This window comes from Oenanthe melanoleuca, chromosome 17 (genome assembly GCF_029582105.1).
Source record: "Oenanthe melanoleuca isolate GR-GAL-2019-014 chromosome 17, OMel1.0, whole genome shotgun sequence".
Taxonomy (NCBI): domain Eukaryota; kingdom Metazoa; phylum Chordata; class Aves; order Passeriformes; family Muscicapidae; genus Oenanthe; species Oenanthe melanoleuca.
This window is the reverse complement of record NC_079350.1, coordinates 4,238,583-4,256,840: the sequence shown is the minus strand read 5'-3', so window position 1 is coordinate 4,256,840 and position 18,258 is coordinate 4,238,583. Positions and strand designations below refer to the sequence as shown.

The following is an 18,258-nucleotide window of genomic DNA, read 5'->3' as shown; positions in this document are numbered from 1 at the left end:
GCAGTCTGCAGGCTCCTGCCAAGAGCCAGGAGAGCTGCTACACTGGGACATTCTAAAGTTTGGCTATTTATATTCTGTGTGAGCTTCCTCTTTCCTGCTGCTGCTCCTCCGAGATGCTGATTGTGCATTCTGCGCATGGTGGTTAAAAACCAACCCAGCAAAAAAGCAGCAGCAGGACAGAGCCAGAGGAGCCTCATTCCAACACCTGCACCAAGCACACAGTCCTGTCCTGGAAGATGAGGCGGGAGCAGGGCAGGGAGAAACTCAAACCCTTGACTTGGGTTATGTTTGTGCCATCCACCCAGAATCCTGCACTCACACCAGGATTTCCAGCAAGGCAGCCAAAGCTGAATGTTTTCAAAATGGTCTCTGCAGAGATGAGTGCTGGTAAATATTGCAACAGTCACTGCTCCCCACTGCCTGCCCTGCACATCTGCTGGAATGTTCTGCCTCTCACAAGAAGGGAACATGAGTCAGGCTCAGCCAGCACACAAACCCTCCTCCACCTCAGCCTGAGGGTGGAACAGGTGAACAGCCCCTTGTGTTGGCACAAGGGATTAATCCAACAGGCCCAGGATGGGTTTTTAAACATCTGCAACAAGATTTGATGGTTATGGCATCTGCACCTTTCACCAAACTCATACAGGTGGGACCCAGCAGATCTAACACATTTCGAGATGTACACCAAGAAAAGGGAACACAGAGAAAAACGAAGGTTTGGTTTGATTTCTCCAGCTCAGTGTGCAATCCTGGTCCTCTCCAAACATCAAGAAAAAGGCCTCTGGCTGGAGGGGCACAAGGAAAAGCCACATGTTTAACTCTCCCCAGTTGTGCAGAGCAGGGGCTTTTGCAGAAGCAGCCGTGAGTGAACTCTGCAGGAGTTCATCCCCTGAAATATGAAACGGGAGCTCTGCACCAGATGGCTGCCCTGGGCCTGGGGACTGCCTCTTCCAATTGCAGCCAGCCCTGGAGCTCCCACTGATGGTTCAAAGCTTTTGTGACTACAGCAGGGAGGAATTCCTGCTCCGTGCAATAAACTCTTCTGCTCTGGTGAATGTTCTTGTACTCGGCGTGGTGTCAAGCCCCACCTCTCCACACAGAGGATTCATAAGGAGCTCTCAGATGCAGCCAAGGCTCGTGAGCCTGGAGGAAGGGTGTGAGGGACCTGAGAGGCAGGCAGAGAGCAGCAGCAGCAGGACTCTGCCTTTGGCTCTTCCCCACAGATGAAAGGAGGGGAAAATGCAAAAGCCAAACAGCAAAGCAAAACATTGGCTTGGGCTCTGCATTTTGGAAAGTGTTTGAGCTCAGTCACAAAGGTGGTTTTAGTAAGATAAGAGCAAAGTGCAGGATTAAGTGTGAGCATGGCAGCATCCCCACACTTACACACAGACAATTTCCCAACAATTACCAGGTCTTAAGAGCTGTGGTCCTGTGTGCCCTGGGTTAGCACTGGCCTCCAAAGGCACAAAAATAATGAACTGTTAGTGGAAAAAGGTATTAATTTCAGCACACGTGGAAGAGGCACAACTGCTTAAAGTGCTTTTGCTGATGCTCTCTGGATCACAGCTGGTTTAACAATCAAGATATTCGTGTTACTCTGTTCCCTTTTAAGTCGAGTTACACAAAATGCCTGTTCATAGACAGGTACAGAGCAGCACTGAGAGTATTCTGCACCGTGATTTCAAAGGGGCTGCTGCTACCAGCCACAAGAGAGGAGCAGACACTTACCCTGCCCATGGGAAGCCAGGAACGTGGGCCTGTTGGGAATTAACAGTCCCACTGGCTAACGAGACAAGAAAAGGCAGAGCTGAGCCTCGGAGACGTCACCAGGGGTTTCCCATTGAAGCTCCGCGCTTGCACAAGCTCAAAAGAACTCGATGAAAGGTGGAAAAGCCAGAAACAGCAAGAGGGAGTTTGGCCTTTACAATCCCCAGCCCCTTCTCAGAATAAGCCCTTCCCACTAGCAAGGGGAAATGGGCCTTTCCAGAAACGAAAGGAACCGGCTCCAGCACAGCCTGTGTCCCCCATGGTGGCACCAACCCCAGTTCACTTTCATTTCACCCTCAGGAGCAAACCCTGAACCCCTGCAAGGAACAGCAGCAACTTTGGGTTCTCTTATGCAAACCCGAGCCTATGACATTATGTAAAAGGAAATAGGAAAAAAGTCACCCCCGGGTAGTGAAAGGAAAACAAGCTCAGTTCTGTGAAGCGAAGATAAAGACCGCAAAAGCAGAAGAACCCTCCGTCCTCCACGTCCAAAATAAGCACACGCAGCACAACACTCGTCCCCATGGGGACCTCCAGGCAAAAAACCCTGCAGTGGCTGTTCCCCCACGGCTCTGCCTCAAGGGATCTTCCACTCCTGGCACTCGCAGTTTCCTTCCCCTGGCTGTGCTCAGGAAGGCCACAAGGACTACCCAGAGTGGTGAGGAAGCTGACAAACATCCCCTGTTTCAGGGGAAGGAAAGGTGCCCACGCTGCTGACTCACAGCAGGGCCTTTGGAACAGCAGCAGCCCCACTGGGGCAGGAGCACTTCTGCTCCAAAACATCACCCCAGCCATGGCCATGCTGGCACTGGGGTTCTTTCCAGCTGGGCAAGTTGATCTCCCACTGTCTCCTTTCCCCCTGAGTGCTCCTGTGGCTGCTGATGGAGCTCAGTCCCCTGCCACAGCTCCCCATGCAGAGATGTTCAGCAGAAAGACACAATTCCTTTGGGTTTTCAACACTCTCTGCCTTCCTTCCTGCCTGCTCCGAGTTGCCTCAAGCCAGGACTGATTCCAACAGCCCATTAAAACACAGCAACAAAAGGGGAAACAGGAAAAGAACAGAAAAAGGGCCAGAAGCTAAACTTAAACCCACCGTGAAAATGGGGTGGTTTTGCCAGGACACCAGGCCAGTGCAACAGCTGAGGGCCTGTTCTCTCCCCATCCGTTGCTGGGCTCCACAGCTGGCCTCTCCTGACATTCTGCTCCAGGTGTTTTGGCACGGAAAGCTGTGCCCAGAGGAACAGCCCTGAAGTCAGTGCAGGATGGGGCAGAGAGGCCACATCACCCCATATCTGCCTCTTGTGGGATCTTACACCTCCTCCCTGGGGCTCTGTGGGTCCTCAGCAGCTCTGATGCTGTGTCTGTGAGCCAGAGGGGTTGCAGAGGGTATGCAAAGGCAGCCTGGGGAGAAGGGAAGCTGGCAGATGGGTTACAGAGGCATCTTGTGACTCACACACAGTGAGTCAGTGGCTGGAGCAAGGATTAGGGGCTCAGTGCTTGACTCCAGGAACGAGACAGAGCAGATACACAGGATTCCTCCCCATTTGCTCCTGGTTTGCTTTTAGAGAAAACTAAAAGCCTTCTCACATGGAGAGACATTTTTCCACTCTTTTTGTGGTTTGGAAATCAAAGACTCTGCACGTCCACTCCATCCCCAGCCTTCAAGGTGCAGGATCAGACCCCTGAGGTGGGAGAATGCAGGTGCTGGGGGATCAGCCTGACAGGGGCACTCCCCAGGGAAAAGCAAACTCCAGCCACAGCAGAGATGACTGATGAACTGCAAACCCTGTATTTCCTACACCAAGGAGTGGAGATGGCCACCAGCCACTTGCACCCTATCCAGAAACACCAGCAGAGCAGGACACCCTCTGTCCCCTCCCAGGGGACGTGCTGGGATGGGCTCCCCTCGCTGGCTATTCGAAGAAAACTGAGTGCAGCAGGTTTTGCTTCCTCTCTAAGTCGATGGAGAAAAAAAAAAAAAAAAAGATCCCACCAACACAGCAGATCTGGCTCTTGCTCCACAGCCCTGAGCCCTGTGCTCGTGCTGGCCCTGCAGCATCCCTGCCCTGAGCCAACGCCTGCACAGGGGCAGGCTCAGAGCAGAGGGACTCACAGAGCAACTGCTCTGCCACCGACTCACCCACACCCCCGGGGCATTACTGGAACTGAAACCAGAACGACACGGCTGGTGAAAAACGGTGCATAAAAAATTAATACAGGTACTGCTCTGCAAGGTTAAATAAAGATCAAGAGTCTCATCCCAAGTCATTTCTGCTCAGAAGAAAAGGTTTGTGTTTTACCAAGATGGAACAGAAAAATCTGTAAAAAACCCACGTAACTGAAACAAGTTCAAAAATTGATTTTTTTCAGGGTGTACAGTAGCACCTGGAAGTCACATGCAACATGACAGTTCCCCAGTGCCTTGTTCAAATGTGAATCAAAACATGAGGGGTGTCCTGAGGGGTTCCAGCCTGCCCAACCTAATGCTACTCTATTGATTCCACTCTGAAGCAGGGCTCTGCTGCACCAAATGTGTTATTTCTGCAGCAGCAAGAGCTGCCAGGTGTATTGGGAAAGGGATGGAGGTGAGGCTGGCACTCAGAGCTGATGTTCCTTGAAACTGATTGGAATTGTCACACCTAAAATGTCAGTCCTGGCTTCACACATGCTCACCAGGGCACACAGACTTGTTCCCTGTGGCAGATCCAGGGTAATGCTTGTCCTTTGCATGGGTCAGCACCTGCAAGTGACTTCATCTCACCAAAGTCTTTACATTCCCAGAGATGCAAAACCAGCTCTCAGCCCATGTGCCAGCCCAAACAGCAAAAAAGAACTGTCTTAAGAAGTATCAGCTGCAATAAAATCAGCTCCTTTTGCCAAACCTGCCCCTTGCCCTGGCACATCCATGTCTGCATGAATGAAGTGTTCACCTGGGCACATGAACACAGTGGGATATGCAGGAAGGGCAGAGCAAAGATCACAACTGTGAGGTGTAAAACACCAGCCCAGCCCCAGGAGATTTTCAGCCCCTCCATGCCCTGCTGAGCCATCCCACTGGTCCCACACTGACATTCCCAGACAGTTCCACCACACAGTATTCCCAAGCAGCCTGGTTAAGCTGTAAATGTAAATGTGCAGTAACTCATCTGCTGCAGGCTGCAGAGGAGAAAAGACAGCAAAGTCACATCCCCCCAGAATTTTGAAGATGCTCATATTGGGCTGGCCAGGCTGGGAAAGCCACAGCCTTGCCTGGCCACACTCTGGCTGACACAAACTGCACCTTCCCCCTCCGTTTCCATTTGAACAAGGTTAATTTCAATTCAGCTGAGACACATCCTTCGCTTAGATAAGCTGCACCGAAATAAGCCCCAGTGAAATAAACGTGTCCACCCATGTGTTTACTCTGCCTTACGTCAGCTGCCATTCCCTCCACCAAACCTGGTGTGACCGAACATGGGCAAAGCCGACAAGCCCGGAGCTTTTGGGGCCCCCTCCTCCCCGTGCCATGGGCACAGGCTGTGCAGGGGAGGATGCCCCAGCCCAGCCTGGCTCTGCCAGCCGGATCAATGGCACCACTGTGCTGCTGGGGCCGCGGAGGGGCTGGTGCCACAGGGACAGCCACAGGGACAGGCTGATGGCTCGCTCTTTGTGTGCGTGTCTGCACCAGGGTGACCCAGTAAACAGCTGAAGCAGAGAAAATGCAGGAACAATCCAGCGCAGGGAGGCAGAGAGGGGCTGAAAGGGCTGCGGGAATAAAGGCGAGGCTTTGTTCCGCGGCCGTGCCCTCCGCGCCCAGCTCCCACCCCGGCCGGGATGACGCTCGGCTCCTCCATTTGCTGCTGCCTTGTGCTTCCCGGGCTCGTCCCAGCCCCCTCCTGACACCCGCAGTCCCAGCGTGTCCCAGCACAGCCCAGCTGCGGATTTCAGGCATCCCCGTGGCCCCGCTGAGACTCTCCCCTTGCACAGCATCCCGCTGCTCGTTCCCCTCCCCGCGGCGCCCGTGGGAAGGTGGAAGAGGCAAGAGCCTCTTCTGCCTTTGTAATCAACAAAATCTCACCTTGGGAGTATTATTAAATAGGTGTCAGCGAGGCAGGAGGTGCTACACGAGCAGGTGTCAACAAGCCGACACCTGGGGGGTGCAGTCGGGATGCTCTGCCAGCTCCAGGTGATTTCCACACTGAGGCAAATGAGATTTTACGATTAACTGGCACCTTTGGGGTGAAAACAACTGAAAAAGGATAAAAATCCCACACTGGGATCCTCAGCAGTGAGGTTTTGCACCCTGAGCACTGGGTGTGCCAGATCTGCCCCACAGGGAATGTGGGTGTGCAGTCAGAGGGATGAATTCCCTCCCCAGACCCTCAGCCCTGCACTGTACGTGTGGGTTTGGCCATGGACCACGTTGGAGCAGCTCAAACACCACCCAGGTGCCTGTTCCTCCTGCCCACAGCACCTTGGGGAGCTGGTACAGGCACGTTTCAACCCCAACTCATCTGTTCCTGCCCTGTTCATCCCCTGGGATTGCAGCCACAGGTGAGCACTCCTGCCGCTCACCCTCCCGTTTAATAAAATTATTTTGGGGTACACACCCTGAGATACCCAAAAAGCTGAAGTGCACAGTGACCATGGAACAGCATCAATGTGAAGAGGGCAGAAGTGCCCACATTCCTTCTCTGACTCCTTTCCTTTGATGTTCCCTGCATTAAAACAGGTTAAGCCTCAAACAGAGGCTCCCAGAGCTGACTTTTGCTGAGGAACACACCAAAATCCATGGGAATGAGGACTGGGAGAGATGGAGCTTGTGGGATAACCCCCCAAGAAGCCCCTCAGGGAATAAGTGCTTGTTGTGACACTGGGGTGATGCATAGCTCCACTCTGAGTCACCCCAGCACTGCCAGGGAAGAACCAGCCAGGCCTGTCCTGTCTTCGTGCCAGTTCTCACTGTTGCAAGCAGGACTGAATCGAGCAAACCACATTGTCCAGAAATCCAGCAATGCCAGTGACTGTCACCAGCAAGGGGCTCCTGATCAGCAAACTGCAGCTGGGACCAGCTAGCCATTCAAAACAGAACCAAAAGCAAACAAATCTGGAGGAAAGCTGGGCTGCTTTAAGATGATAAACCAGCCTGAGAGTTGGCCTTGCCCTGGACAGCCTGCAGTGATTGCTGGGGTCACAGCACGGGAGGGTTGGGGGTGACAGCATCAGCCCCAGCTCACACCCCCAGTGTACAGAGTGCACAGAGGCTGACCTTGCCAGCAGCAGGGCACACTGAGCCTTGGAGACAGGTGTCTGACCAAAATCCCCAGGGTTTCAGCCTAAACTGGAAGGTGAAGCCCTGAATCCCCCAGTCACATGAGGGTGGTGCTTCAGCATCCATACTGACCTCCCCTCAAAGCTGAGCTTTGCCCCTGGCAGTCCCAGGCACGGTGCTTTGCTTTGCCCAGCCTGGCTAAACCCTGGCTAAACCCTGGCTTCCTGAAGTCAGCTCCAACTCCTAGAGGTGAACCCAAAGCAAACACATAATTTCACAAACACACACTGGCTGGAGCAGCAGCCTGGGGCAGGCTCTCAGCTTTAGAGTCTCCATGGAGACCCAACCGCTGCAAAGAGTGAGGAAAGGCTGTGTGGTTTTTCTCCATCACATGAAAAGAAGTTCTGGTAGGACGGGTAGGGAGCCCTTTGCAATGCAGGTTTCCACAGGAGCCCTCAGCTCAGCTGCTGCAGTGTGGTTAGCAGAAAGCAAAGCCACTCTAAAAATAATGCCTCAGCATTCCAGATGAAGTTGCCTCCGATGAGTTTCCTCTCCAATCTGCTCTGTTTGCAAGTTAGACCAACTTTTTTCCCCTCCCATCAGCTCTGAGGACTCGGCTGGTGCCTGGCAGCCGCAGCCATCCCCATCGTGCCCTGCTGAGCCCGGGGCTCCCCAGGGAGCTGCTCCCACCGGCCCCACGTGCGGGGGGAAGCCGCCCTTTCCCGTCCCAGCGCGTTTCTGACAGCAGAGCTCACCCAAATACCAGCGGTGTAATGAAAACAAACTGCTCTGGAGCCAGCCGAGGCAAACGGGCCACGCCAGCAGCCTCTGTGTGTGCTTCACCTCGCTGGCATTCAGCTGTCACATAACTCCTGACCCTCAGGTAGAGGGAACTCGCTGTTATCTAATGTCAAAGCGCTGCCCTACAAGCACCCGCGCCAGCACAGCCCCGGGATGTAACCGAAAACCGGCGAGATTTGCATAACATCACAAAAACAAACCAAAGGCAGGTGAGAGGCACGGAGGCTGGAGGTGCTGCAGAGTCACCACTTCGCTGCACCAGAGGAGAGCAGGGTTTGCTCAGCACAGCCCACGCTGAGAATTGGGAAAGGACTTTCCCGGCACCGCTGGCAGAGCCGTTCCCAGAGCTGTTCCCAGGGGAAAGGGAGCAAAAGGCCCATCCACAAACGCCCTTCTGCAAACCCGAGTGCCCAGAGCAGCCCTTGCAGCTCTGCCCTGCTCCCACCCCCTTCCCCGTGACTCCCTTCAGGCCAACCTGCCAGCCCGAGGGGCACTGGGATTACTGGGATTACTGGGATTACTGCTCCGTGCCCGAGCCCAGCACTCCCTTTCCCTAATGACTCAGGAGCAAAGTCCAAATGCATCGTTACTGGGGCTGCTGTGACGTGCAGGTGAGTCCCCACCTGGGCAATGAGACAACTGATAACTGGAGTATCCAAACATCCCAGTCCTTCCCCTGCTGCTGAAATTCCCCATGGAATGTCCCAGCCAGAGCCTGCCACACAGTTTCAGCGTGATGCTTCTTCCTGGGCACCAAACCCCACTGCCAGCATCACCTTTCAGCCCACAGATGCTTCTCTCTGCAAAACAAAGGTCCCACAGACCCTGGAACAACAAACACACATTTGGGGCCAGCCACTGATGCTGCTGTGGGATCTAACCCACACAAACAGCACAAGATGAACACATTAACCTGGAAAAGGAGTAGTCCCACAACTCAATTCTTTTTCCCCAAGGCCAAAGGAAGGTTTCAAACCCCAAACCTCCTCACCCAGAGCCTGCAGGTGCCACCCCACCAAAGCAATGCTCAAGCTCTGCCTGGCCATGAGCTGTGCTGGAGCCCCCCGGGGCCCCCCGCCAGCAGCTCAGCCAGCTTTGTATCCAAATCCTGCTCCTTAGCAACCACATTTTTTTCCCCCCTCTTGCTGAGTCCGTGGGAGATGAAGAAATATTTGAGAACTGAGACAGCCCTGCTGCAAGGATATATTTAAATAAAAGGAGTATGTCCGTTTGAAAGCCGGTCATTAGGCAGCTCTGGAGATAAGGGCGTTAGAGAAAGTGTGAGCAGGGCATACCCAGCCCTTAAATACGGTCTGGAGTGACCTAAATTAGCTCTTTCCTCCCTCAATTACACTCCCCCTGAGGGACACAGTGGCTGGTTAGAGAGCTGGGAAGGGAGATGGAGGAGCTGCTGGCCAGAACAGCTCAGGGGGCCCCAAAAACGGGTCATGGTCTGGTCCTAAGTGTGGGGTGGCCACAGCCCCCCAAATCCCAAATAATGGTGGGTGCCAGTGAAATTAGACCCATCCCTGCAGGCACAGCTGGCCTGATGCTCCTTTTGCTCATCACACCCCAAAGCCAGGCACAGGGAAGTGGGGAAATACTCCAAGACTTCATTTTCTTGCCCCTGCCTGGTGATGCCACCCTGAGAGTCAGAAAAACGAGGCTGCAGTGGAGCAATAGATGATCTGGGACAAGGGGCTGAAGCTGAGTGATGCTGAAGCACAGGGGTGGCCTGGGGGGTGGTTTGCCCGTTCAGCCTATGAACAAACACAGATTTCAGTTTCCAGGGCTGCCAGTCTGGTACTAAATCCACTAAAACCTCAGTGAGACCCAGTATGGGGATCCCCACCCTTATGGAAACATGGCACAGCAGCCTCTGAGCAAAACAATTATTACACAAACACATTTGGAAGTTTCTCTTCAACTTCTCTCTAATCATATCAAAGAATAATAAAAAAATCCCTCCCACCTCTGTTATTCCCACCCTGCATCAGCCACCAACAATCAGCATCCCAGCCTGCTCCAGGCCTCACCACAGGCTCCAAACCTCTCTGGAAGGGAGCCAGAAGGTATCCAAGAAATACCAACAGATGATGTTCATCTGGCAAATTGCAAGGGACATATCAGGTTGTGCCTGGGGGAGGAGAACAGGCTGAGAGAAAAGGATCTTATTCCAAAGGCACCATAGGAAGTGAAAAGAAAATGGCTTTTAAGAGATATCTTTGCTGTAAAGAACAAGCACTGACCTACAAGGCATCTGGGCTGAGCAATGCAAGTTTTCAAGGATTCATTTAGAAACTGAAAATCTCCTAATTGTTCAGAAAACAAACACAGCCAGAATTGCAAGGACGTGGCCTTTTTTAATAAGAAAGAATCAGCCCAGCCTCATCAGAGGTTCAGCAGTATCAGCTTCATGAAAGTTTCAGTCTGTGCCCTCTGCAGTGGTGTTTTAGGCCATTCCTGGCCAGCAGGACCAGGAGGGCCACCAAATTCACTCTGTGCTGGACTGGAAGGACTGACACTCACTGCTGAGTATGGAATGGATTGGAACTGAAAAGGTCAAAGCAGAAGGTCTGCGAAGCTGCTCGGTCAATCCCCCACTTGAGACAGCCGGTTTAAATTTTCCATCCCCTGTGGTTAAAATCACGGTGAGAACACTTGGCTCACACAGGAGGGCTCGGAGTGAGCCTGGTGATCGATACTGTTGCTGTGGGATACAGGCAAAGTCTTCCCTGCTGCCATCCCCGGGGGCTCAGCGAGGACCAGAGTGAGCCACACTCCCTGCAGCAGCTTTCCAGGGATCCTCCATTCCCTGTGGAACAGACTATCCACCCACGAGCTGCCACAGCTCTGCCAAACCCAGCACAGCTCCCTTTGGCAGAGGTGTCCTGGGGACTGTCACTGTCAGCAAAACACTGCTGGTCCCTGGGGGTTCTTATTCAAATAATCTGCCTTCTCCTCTCAGCGTGCATCTACAACTCTGCCTGAGGGTTGCAACCCCACCAGGCCACCACAGTTGTCACAACAGTGACACATTTTTTCCTTTCCCCAGTCATGCAATAAACACCAAAGCTGATCAGGAGGCCATGGGTCACCGTGCACCCCCCTCTGGGATGCCCCTTTTCTCACCATCACTTGTACATAGATAAAAAAAGAAGGAATTTCTCTGCTCAGGATGGGGAGGAAAGCTCGAGTGAGCGGATGCTGGGGCTGTGCTCTGACCATTCCCCAGCACAAACCCAGTAGAGCCCAGGGCAGAAATGTGGGCAGACAGCTCGGGAGGAGCTCGGGCTGGCAGCTGTGCCCGTGCCACGCTCAGCTGAGCAGGGTTTGCTCACTGGGGGCCATGCAGAGCCCCCCTCAGCCCCATCACCTTTCCCTCCCATCCACATCGCCCAAGATGCTCCAAATTCCTCCTGAGCTCCGGAGGCTCCTCCAGCCGGGTACCTTGTGCCAGGCAGGCTCTCCCCGGGACGAGAGGAGCAGCGTGCAGCATCAGCCCCTCTTCTCCCTCCTCTCCTCCCCCTGCTCTCCTCTCCCTGCCAAAAGCGCGGCCCCTGCGCCTCCCGGAGCGGCGAGGCTGGACTTCCTGCCAGGCATAACACGAACCAGATGATGGCTCCAAAGCATGTCAGTACGCCCACCCCCAGGAGAGACGAGCAGGGAGGGGAGAGGGGGGAAAACGAGCTGGATGGAGCTTGCATGAACTCTCTGCAGAGCTGATGAGCCGCTGCCACCAGGCCAGGGGTGAAGGGAACAGCCGCAGCCTGAGCTCATCCCTTCCTGGCCGTGGCTGAGCAAGACTTTCCACCACAGGTTGTGGGGTTTGGTTGTTTGGCACTGGGAGAAGGAGCCCTTGCCCTCCCCGAAACACTGGCTGCCCTCAGCGGATATCTGCACAGCAACTAAAGAGGCTTTAGTGGTGATTGCCCCCCTCCGCCGCCCCCTTTCCAGCGGGAAGCATCCAGAGCAGCACATCTGCAGCTGGCTCTAAATCCCAGCAAAGCCAGACTTGCTGACCCTCGCTGGTATTAACCCCTGCACCGCCAGGGCTGCGACTTCTGAACAGCAAAACCTTCCTCCCGCTGAGCCTCTCCTGCCGCACCGTTTGCTCCCTATCGGCGACACTCCCGCCACACCGATGACGATCATCCATTACTAAGATAAAAAGCCGAGCTCTGACTCAGATTATTTCGGGTGCCTCCACATGCCACTGCCATCAACAAAGCACTCGGGCCTCGCTGGGACCAGCCTGACTTTGAACCACCCGAGCTCGATTCCAAACAAGCACAAATATTTTTGCATCCTCCAGGAAAGTCTTCCCAATGCCCGTAACCTTCCCAGAGGACACTTTTGTGGTTTGGACAAGCCTGGAGCCTTTACAAGCAGCTCAGATCTGAGCAGATTCCTGCCTCCTGCAGCCAAAGTCTCAAATGAAATATTAAAAACCCGGAGTTTTAACAATCTGCCCCTTTCCCTAGGTGCCCGGAGGGGAGCATCTGGTTTCTCCCTACAGAGCCTGGCAGCTGCGTGCCAGTCCTCAGGGGCACAGGGACTCACAGAAAAAAAAAAAAAAAAGCCAAGCAGGGGCACCCATTTATTCAATAAAATGAAACACCTAAAGGGGCCTACAAGAAGGCTGGAGAGACTTTTGTAAGGGCATGGAGTGATAAGGCAAGGGGGAACGGTTTAAGCTGAAGGAGGGCAGATTTAGATTAGATACCAGGAAGAAATTCCTCTCTGTGAGAGTGGCAAGACACCCTCAGAGAGCCCAGAGAAGCTGCGGCTGCCCCATCCCTGGAAGCGATCCAGGCCAGGTTGGACGGTGCTTGGAGAAACACGGGACAGTGGAAGGCGTCCCTCCCCACAGTCCGGGGTGGGGAAAGGTAATTTTTACGGTCCCCTCGAACCCAAACCACTCGGCGATTCTACGTAACAGAATTCCAAGAAACACCCCGTGGGTGCCCGCAAACTCCGGGCCACGCTGCCAGCGAGGCGGAGCCCCCAGAGCAGCGAGGGGCGCGCACCCCCAAACCCCGCCGAGCATCCCCCGCACTCACCTCCAGCGGCGGCAGGTCGGGGTCGAGCTGCGTGAAGCTGTGCAGCACCACGGGGCTGCTCTCTCCGGCCACCTCCAGCCTGACGCCGCCCCAGAGGCTCCTCGCCCGCCGGCAGCCCTCGAACATCCTCTCGGGGCCGGCGGGGACATGGTGCGGCGGGCTCCGGCGGCGGCTCACCATCGGCGGGGCCGCCGCATCCCCGGCCCCGAAACCCGCCGCCGGCCCCGCCAGCCCCCCCGGCTGCCCGGGGAGCCGCAGCGGGGACGTGGGGGCGATGCGATGGCGATAGCGATGCTCAGGGGGAGCGGTGCCCGCAGCAGCGGGGCAGGCGCCGGCAGCCGCAGCCGCCCCCGCGCAGAAAGAGCGGCCTGATGTCACGGCGGGGCCGGGACGGAGCCGGCTCGGCTGCAAAGCAGGCGCTGGATTTCCTCCCGCAGCCTCCGCCCGCCCCCGGGGGCCGGCCCGGCTCGGCTCAGCCCCCTCGGGGAGGGGGGACGGGGACACGGGAGGCGTGAAAAGCCCCGAGGCCACAAAAAGGGGCGGCGAGCTGCAGGAGGATGCTCGGGGGGCTGCGGGATGGGGGTGCGGGGGCGGCCGGAGCCGCAGCCGGGTGTGACCGGGGTGTTGATGGCAGGGAGCGAAGTCACACAGGTGACAACGGCTCTGGGAGAGGATCTCTGTGTCACCAGGTGCTCGTGAAGCACCTGGGCTTCACACACCACTAGCCAGAGAAAAAGTGATAACTGCGAGCGCCTGAGTATCATCAACACGTGTTTTCATCCCAGTGTTATCTCAGCCCCCACCAGCAGCGCTCAGGGCACTGCCCAGCCCTTCGCTGGCCACAGCTGGGCTTTACGGCACGGTCACAGCCCTGCGGGGACAGCACGCAGTGTGCCCTGATGAAGTGATGTGACCCCACGATGAGTCATGCCAGACCCCATGCACGGGCAAAGCGGGGATCAGGGACCAGGACACCTGCTCTCAGCCCAGCAGGGACTCTGGGAAAGCAAAACGAGCCTGGGGGACAGCAGGGCTGCAGATCCCACTTTAGAGAACCCCCGCAACACAATTTTGTTTTCGGAGGCAGAGAGAAACGGGCAAACCTGTTTGTCATCCATCAGCCCCCTGCGCTGAGCACAGCGTGCTCCAGCCCTCCCCTGCTCTTCCCCTTCCCTCCTCACACACTGCTGAGAAACTGCATCACAGGGCCCGGGCAGCTGCTGCTGACACCACCAAAACCTGGACTTTCATGCCTCAGCTCCCTCTGCAGCTGAAATAACATCAGCCTCCCGGGGCCTTCCAGCTTTATTTCCAGTGAGGACCCGGAGCCAAGGCTCACATGTCCAGCTCTGCCCAGGGCACCAGCAGCTCCTGCCCGGGCAGGAAGGGATTAACAAAGCTGCCAGGCTGTGATAGGCTTCAAACTGGAAAGTTTACCAGGCAGAAGGATGAGCCAGGACAACGTGGGCTATTGTCCTGCTTTATCTGGAGCCAAAGAGGTCAAAGGGGACTTCCTGGACACCCTGGGAAAGGGGACCCAGCCCTGCACTGCACTGCCTGTGGCAGCCCCACATCTCTGGGGGCAATACACATTTTAAGCCTGCCCAGGCACAGAGATCCGGCCCTGATCCCTGCCCAGGTCGCCCTGCAGTGCCAGGTGGGTCACTGGAGCTCTCTCCAGTGCAGGAGGATGTGATGCTGCTCCCTGCAGAGGTGTCCCAGCCCCACTGACACGTCATGCAGGAACCACGTGGCACTGCAAGATGTGCTGTGAAACTCAGTGCTTTGCACCACTTCGTTCAGGACATGCTAAAATCAGAGGCAGGGACCCTGTTTTCCAGCAGAAATCAGCGTTGCCTCTCTGGGCTGTGAAATATTTGGGAGGGAGACTCTGCTTTCCTTCATGTTTGACTCTCAGGGCAGAGTAATCACAGCCCACCCCTGGAATCGCTTGGCACCGCTCGAGTGCACACAACAAACAACAGCACCACTCATTTTCAGCTGGCAAAGCCCTCCCAGAGCCTCCAGCTTCGTCTGACCTCTGCAGAAAGATGCAGCTCTGTTTGATGGGCAATTTTCACCATCCCTCGGTTGACCACTAAAGATGGTTTCAGAGGAAAAACACTTCTGATAATGGATAATAAATAATATAAGGCAGGAAGGCAACTGCAGGGGTTTAAAAATAGCCAGTCAGTTTCCTTTCTCCTCTCTTGGGAACCTCCTGGGTCTGAAAAGCAAAACACTCAACGCAGGGTCAGGAGCCCAAGTTCAGGATGTTTGCTCTGTGTAGCTCACCCCAAACACTCAGCCAGTCAGGGGCAAGGCTCTTGAAAATCATGAGATTCAAAACAAATAACTTTTCATGGCTTCTTATTTGCCTCTAAGCACACAGCTGAAAGGGAACAGGCAGGATCACACCCTCAGGTTTCCCTCTGGCACCCTTGAATTGTTGCAAAATGTCATTAATTGACATGCACGTGACTTCAGGGATTTAAGAAAACGATCAATGCTAGAGTGACTCATTAAAAAAATATACTGTCAATTTGCACTTGGCAAACTCAGCAAGAAACTTTTCACAACACACTGAGCTTTTTGATGTCATCTGTAAATGTCCCATCGACTCTGGCAGGCCCAGGAATTGGGTGCTGTGGGAGATCCATCAATTTTTGTCTTTCCACCACTCTGAAATCAGCTCTTGGCTGGATAAATAAAAACCAACACCAGAGCAGTTCTGCTCCTCTGCCACAGTCCCCAGCCCTTCCTGCACGGTCAATAACGTGGAGAAGGTAACACAGTGAAGCTTTTGGGAACTTTAAGGCAGTTTTCTGGTTTGGGAATCAATTTGGGTCGATCTGTTATAGTCAGGACCTGCAGATTCAGACCTCAGTTAATAACTGGGCTCAGCCTGGACCCCAAGTTGTCTCTCCCCAGTAATGGTGTGTGAGCATTCTCTCAGCTACATCCTCCAGCCCTCCTTTGCTTTCATCTCCCTGCTCTGCTGCTGACTGGGGCTCTCCAGCATCTTTCCTACAGGGCAAAAACCCACAGTTCCTGTGTTCAGTGTTGCTGTGGGGTTTTTTTTCACCATCAGGCTGCCCACCCCGAAGCACGGCTCACAAACACTTCCACAGGAGCTGCTCCTGCCAGGCATCAGCTGCCTGCAAACACCCCAGGGCACTGCCACCACCCCAGGGCACTGCCACCACCCCAGGGCACTGCCACCACCCTGACAAACCCGTATTCTCTTTGAGCCTCAGTGAAACCACAGCAGGAGCGACGCCAAGAGCTGATCTCAGCCCCAAGCAGGGAAGGCAGGAGTCACCCTCACCACCTCCAGCTGAGCCCCTCTGCAGCATCACACACCTCCAGCTTTCACTGCTGGACCAGCCAGGGACCCAGGACCCAAAGCAGCAGCCTCTGAGGGGAACTGGGCTGCTTTATGTGGGAGTTGCAACATGATCTGGCCTCTGTCCCAGGCTCTGGCACCAGCTCACAAGGCGCGTCCGTGTCAGGCTCTGACATGGAGCCCTCAGCACTTCCTTCCATTGTGCAGCTGGGGAAACCCTTTTTCTAGCTGCTTTTAAGGCATTTTGGAGGAAAAGTGCTACCTAGTTACAAGAATTGCTAACTGGAGGTTAGGCATTATGTGCTAGATCAAAACTTCTTGGGCATTCCCATTTTAATTGGAAAAGAGTTTCGTTTTCACCGCCCAGGTTCAGATAGAAGGTTATTTTATAAGAAATAATAATAATAATCCAACAGTAAACAACCAGTACTATCTCTTCCACTTCAGGATGAGGGGGAAAGCTTGTGCAAGAAGGGAAAATGATGTCACTACTCCATTCATACAATCTGTACAGAGATGTGAGATTGGGTCCCCCCCTAAATTTGGGCACCAACAGATCTCAGACCCTCACAGACCCAATTCTCACTCCCAGCGTGATCAGTGCCCTGATTTAACCAGATTTTAGATGGGAGCCACCCATCCCTTGCCACAGCTTACAGCAGGCATGGATTTTAGGAGATTCTCTGCCTCGTATTTCAGATCCAGGGCAGTTGGATCATTCTGCCCCCAGGTTTTGGGTGTTTCTCAGGGCTTTTTTGACACATCAGGCACTGTGAGCTCTTTGTGCTGGCAGGGAGGAAGGCTAGCTCAGGCTCTCCTGCCCTTTGTGTCCCTTCTGGCAGGGACAGCCCTTGCCCAGCTGCAGCACCCCTGCTCCCCTCAGCCCCCCACGGGCAGCCACCGATGCGGAGCCGGGTTAATTCGGGAGCACAGCTCTCCTCCACACCCCGCATTAACACAGCCAGGCAAGCCCCTAATTACTATCAGCTCCCAGCAGAGGAAGCACAGCAAATCCCTGGGCAATCAGGATCTGAAGTCTCCATCCAGCTATTCTGTGTTTCATTTCCTGCAGCCCCTGTGCACAGCTGGGCTACGGCAGCTCCTGCCGAGGCTGCCGGCTCCTGAAGCTCAGCAATTATTCCACAAGCCTTGGAGACTCAAGAGCTTGCAGGACTATTTGTCCTCCATCCTACTCCTCACACCACTCCTGTGGCTGTAGCAGAGTCACAGATTTTTTGGGAGGGGTTGGGTTTTTTTACATTCCACCAGGTTTGGGTTGGAAGGGACCCTAAAGATCATCTCATTCCATGGGCAGGGACAGTTTCCACTGTCCCAGGTGGCTCCAAGCCCCATCCAGCCTAGCCTGGAACACTTCCAGGGATCCAGGGCAGCCACAGCTTCTCTGAGCACCCTGTTCCAGGGCCTGCCCACCCTCACAGGGAACATTTCTTCCACATATCTAATCTAAATCCACTCTCCTTCATTGTGAAGCCATTGCCCCTTGTTCTGTCACGCCAGACCCTTGTCCAAAGTCCATCTCCAGCTCTCTTGAAGCCACTTTATGCACTGGGATGCCAAGATTGCCCAAGAACCTTCTCTTCTCCAGGAAATTTATCAAGTGTTTGAGAAGCTTCCACTGGGGCAACATGCAACAATACAAACCTCTGTTTTCCAAACTTTCTGACTTCTAAAAGCTCATCAGAACAAGGCCAATGTGAGGTGGGGCCAGATCAAACCACTTTCTCAGAAAGAAGTGACCACAGCACACTTAGCACTTCGCAGCAAAGAAGAAAATACTCAGAAAATTAAGTGACAAGATACAACTGTGAATAGCAAAACTTCAGTTCAAAGAGCTGAAGACAGCAAGGTGTGAACAGCACCAAGAGCCCTCAGAGGGGTTTGCAGGGCACTGCTGGCAGGGGGATGCAGGGCCCAAAGCTGTTTCAGGAGGATCAGAAGACACTCAGTGAGTTTTGTTAGGGACCATCCCCACACCAGGAGGAAGCTGCAGCTCCTGGTGGCAGCGTTTT

The 18,258-nt window shown here is 54.4% G+C and overlaps 1 protein-coding gene across 6 annotated transcripts in view; it reads right to left on the bottom strand.

Annotated features, from left to right (window-relative positions):
• RALGDS (ral guanine nucleotide dissociation stimulator) overlaps positions 1–18,258 on the bottom strand; it is a 55,094-nt gene that overhangs the window by 10,315 nt on the left and 26,521 nt on the right. For 2 of the 6 annotated variants that reach the window (XM_056505489.1, XM_056505491.1), the window contains exon 1: positions 12,883–13,311. The exons of 3 other annotated variants lie outside the window; for them this stretch is intronic. In XM_056505489.1, coding sequence (XP_056361464.1) covers positions 12,883–13,062 — 180 coding nt within the window. In that variant the 5' untranslated portion in view covers positions 13,063–13,311. Of the gene's footprint in view, positions 1–12,882; positions 13,312–18,258 lie in introns of those variants that run through there. One more of the 6 variants, XM_056505488.1, reaches the window with a different exon arrangement.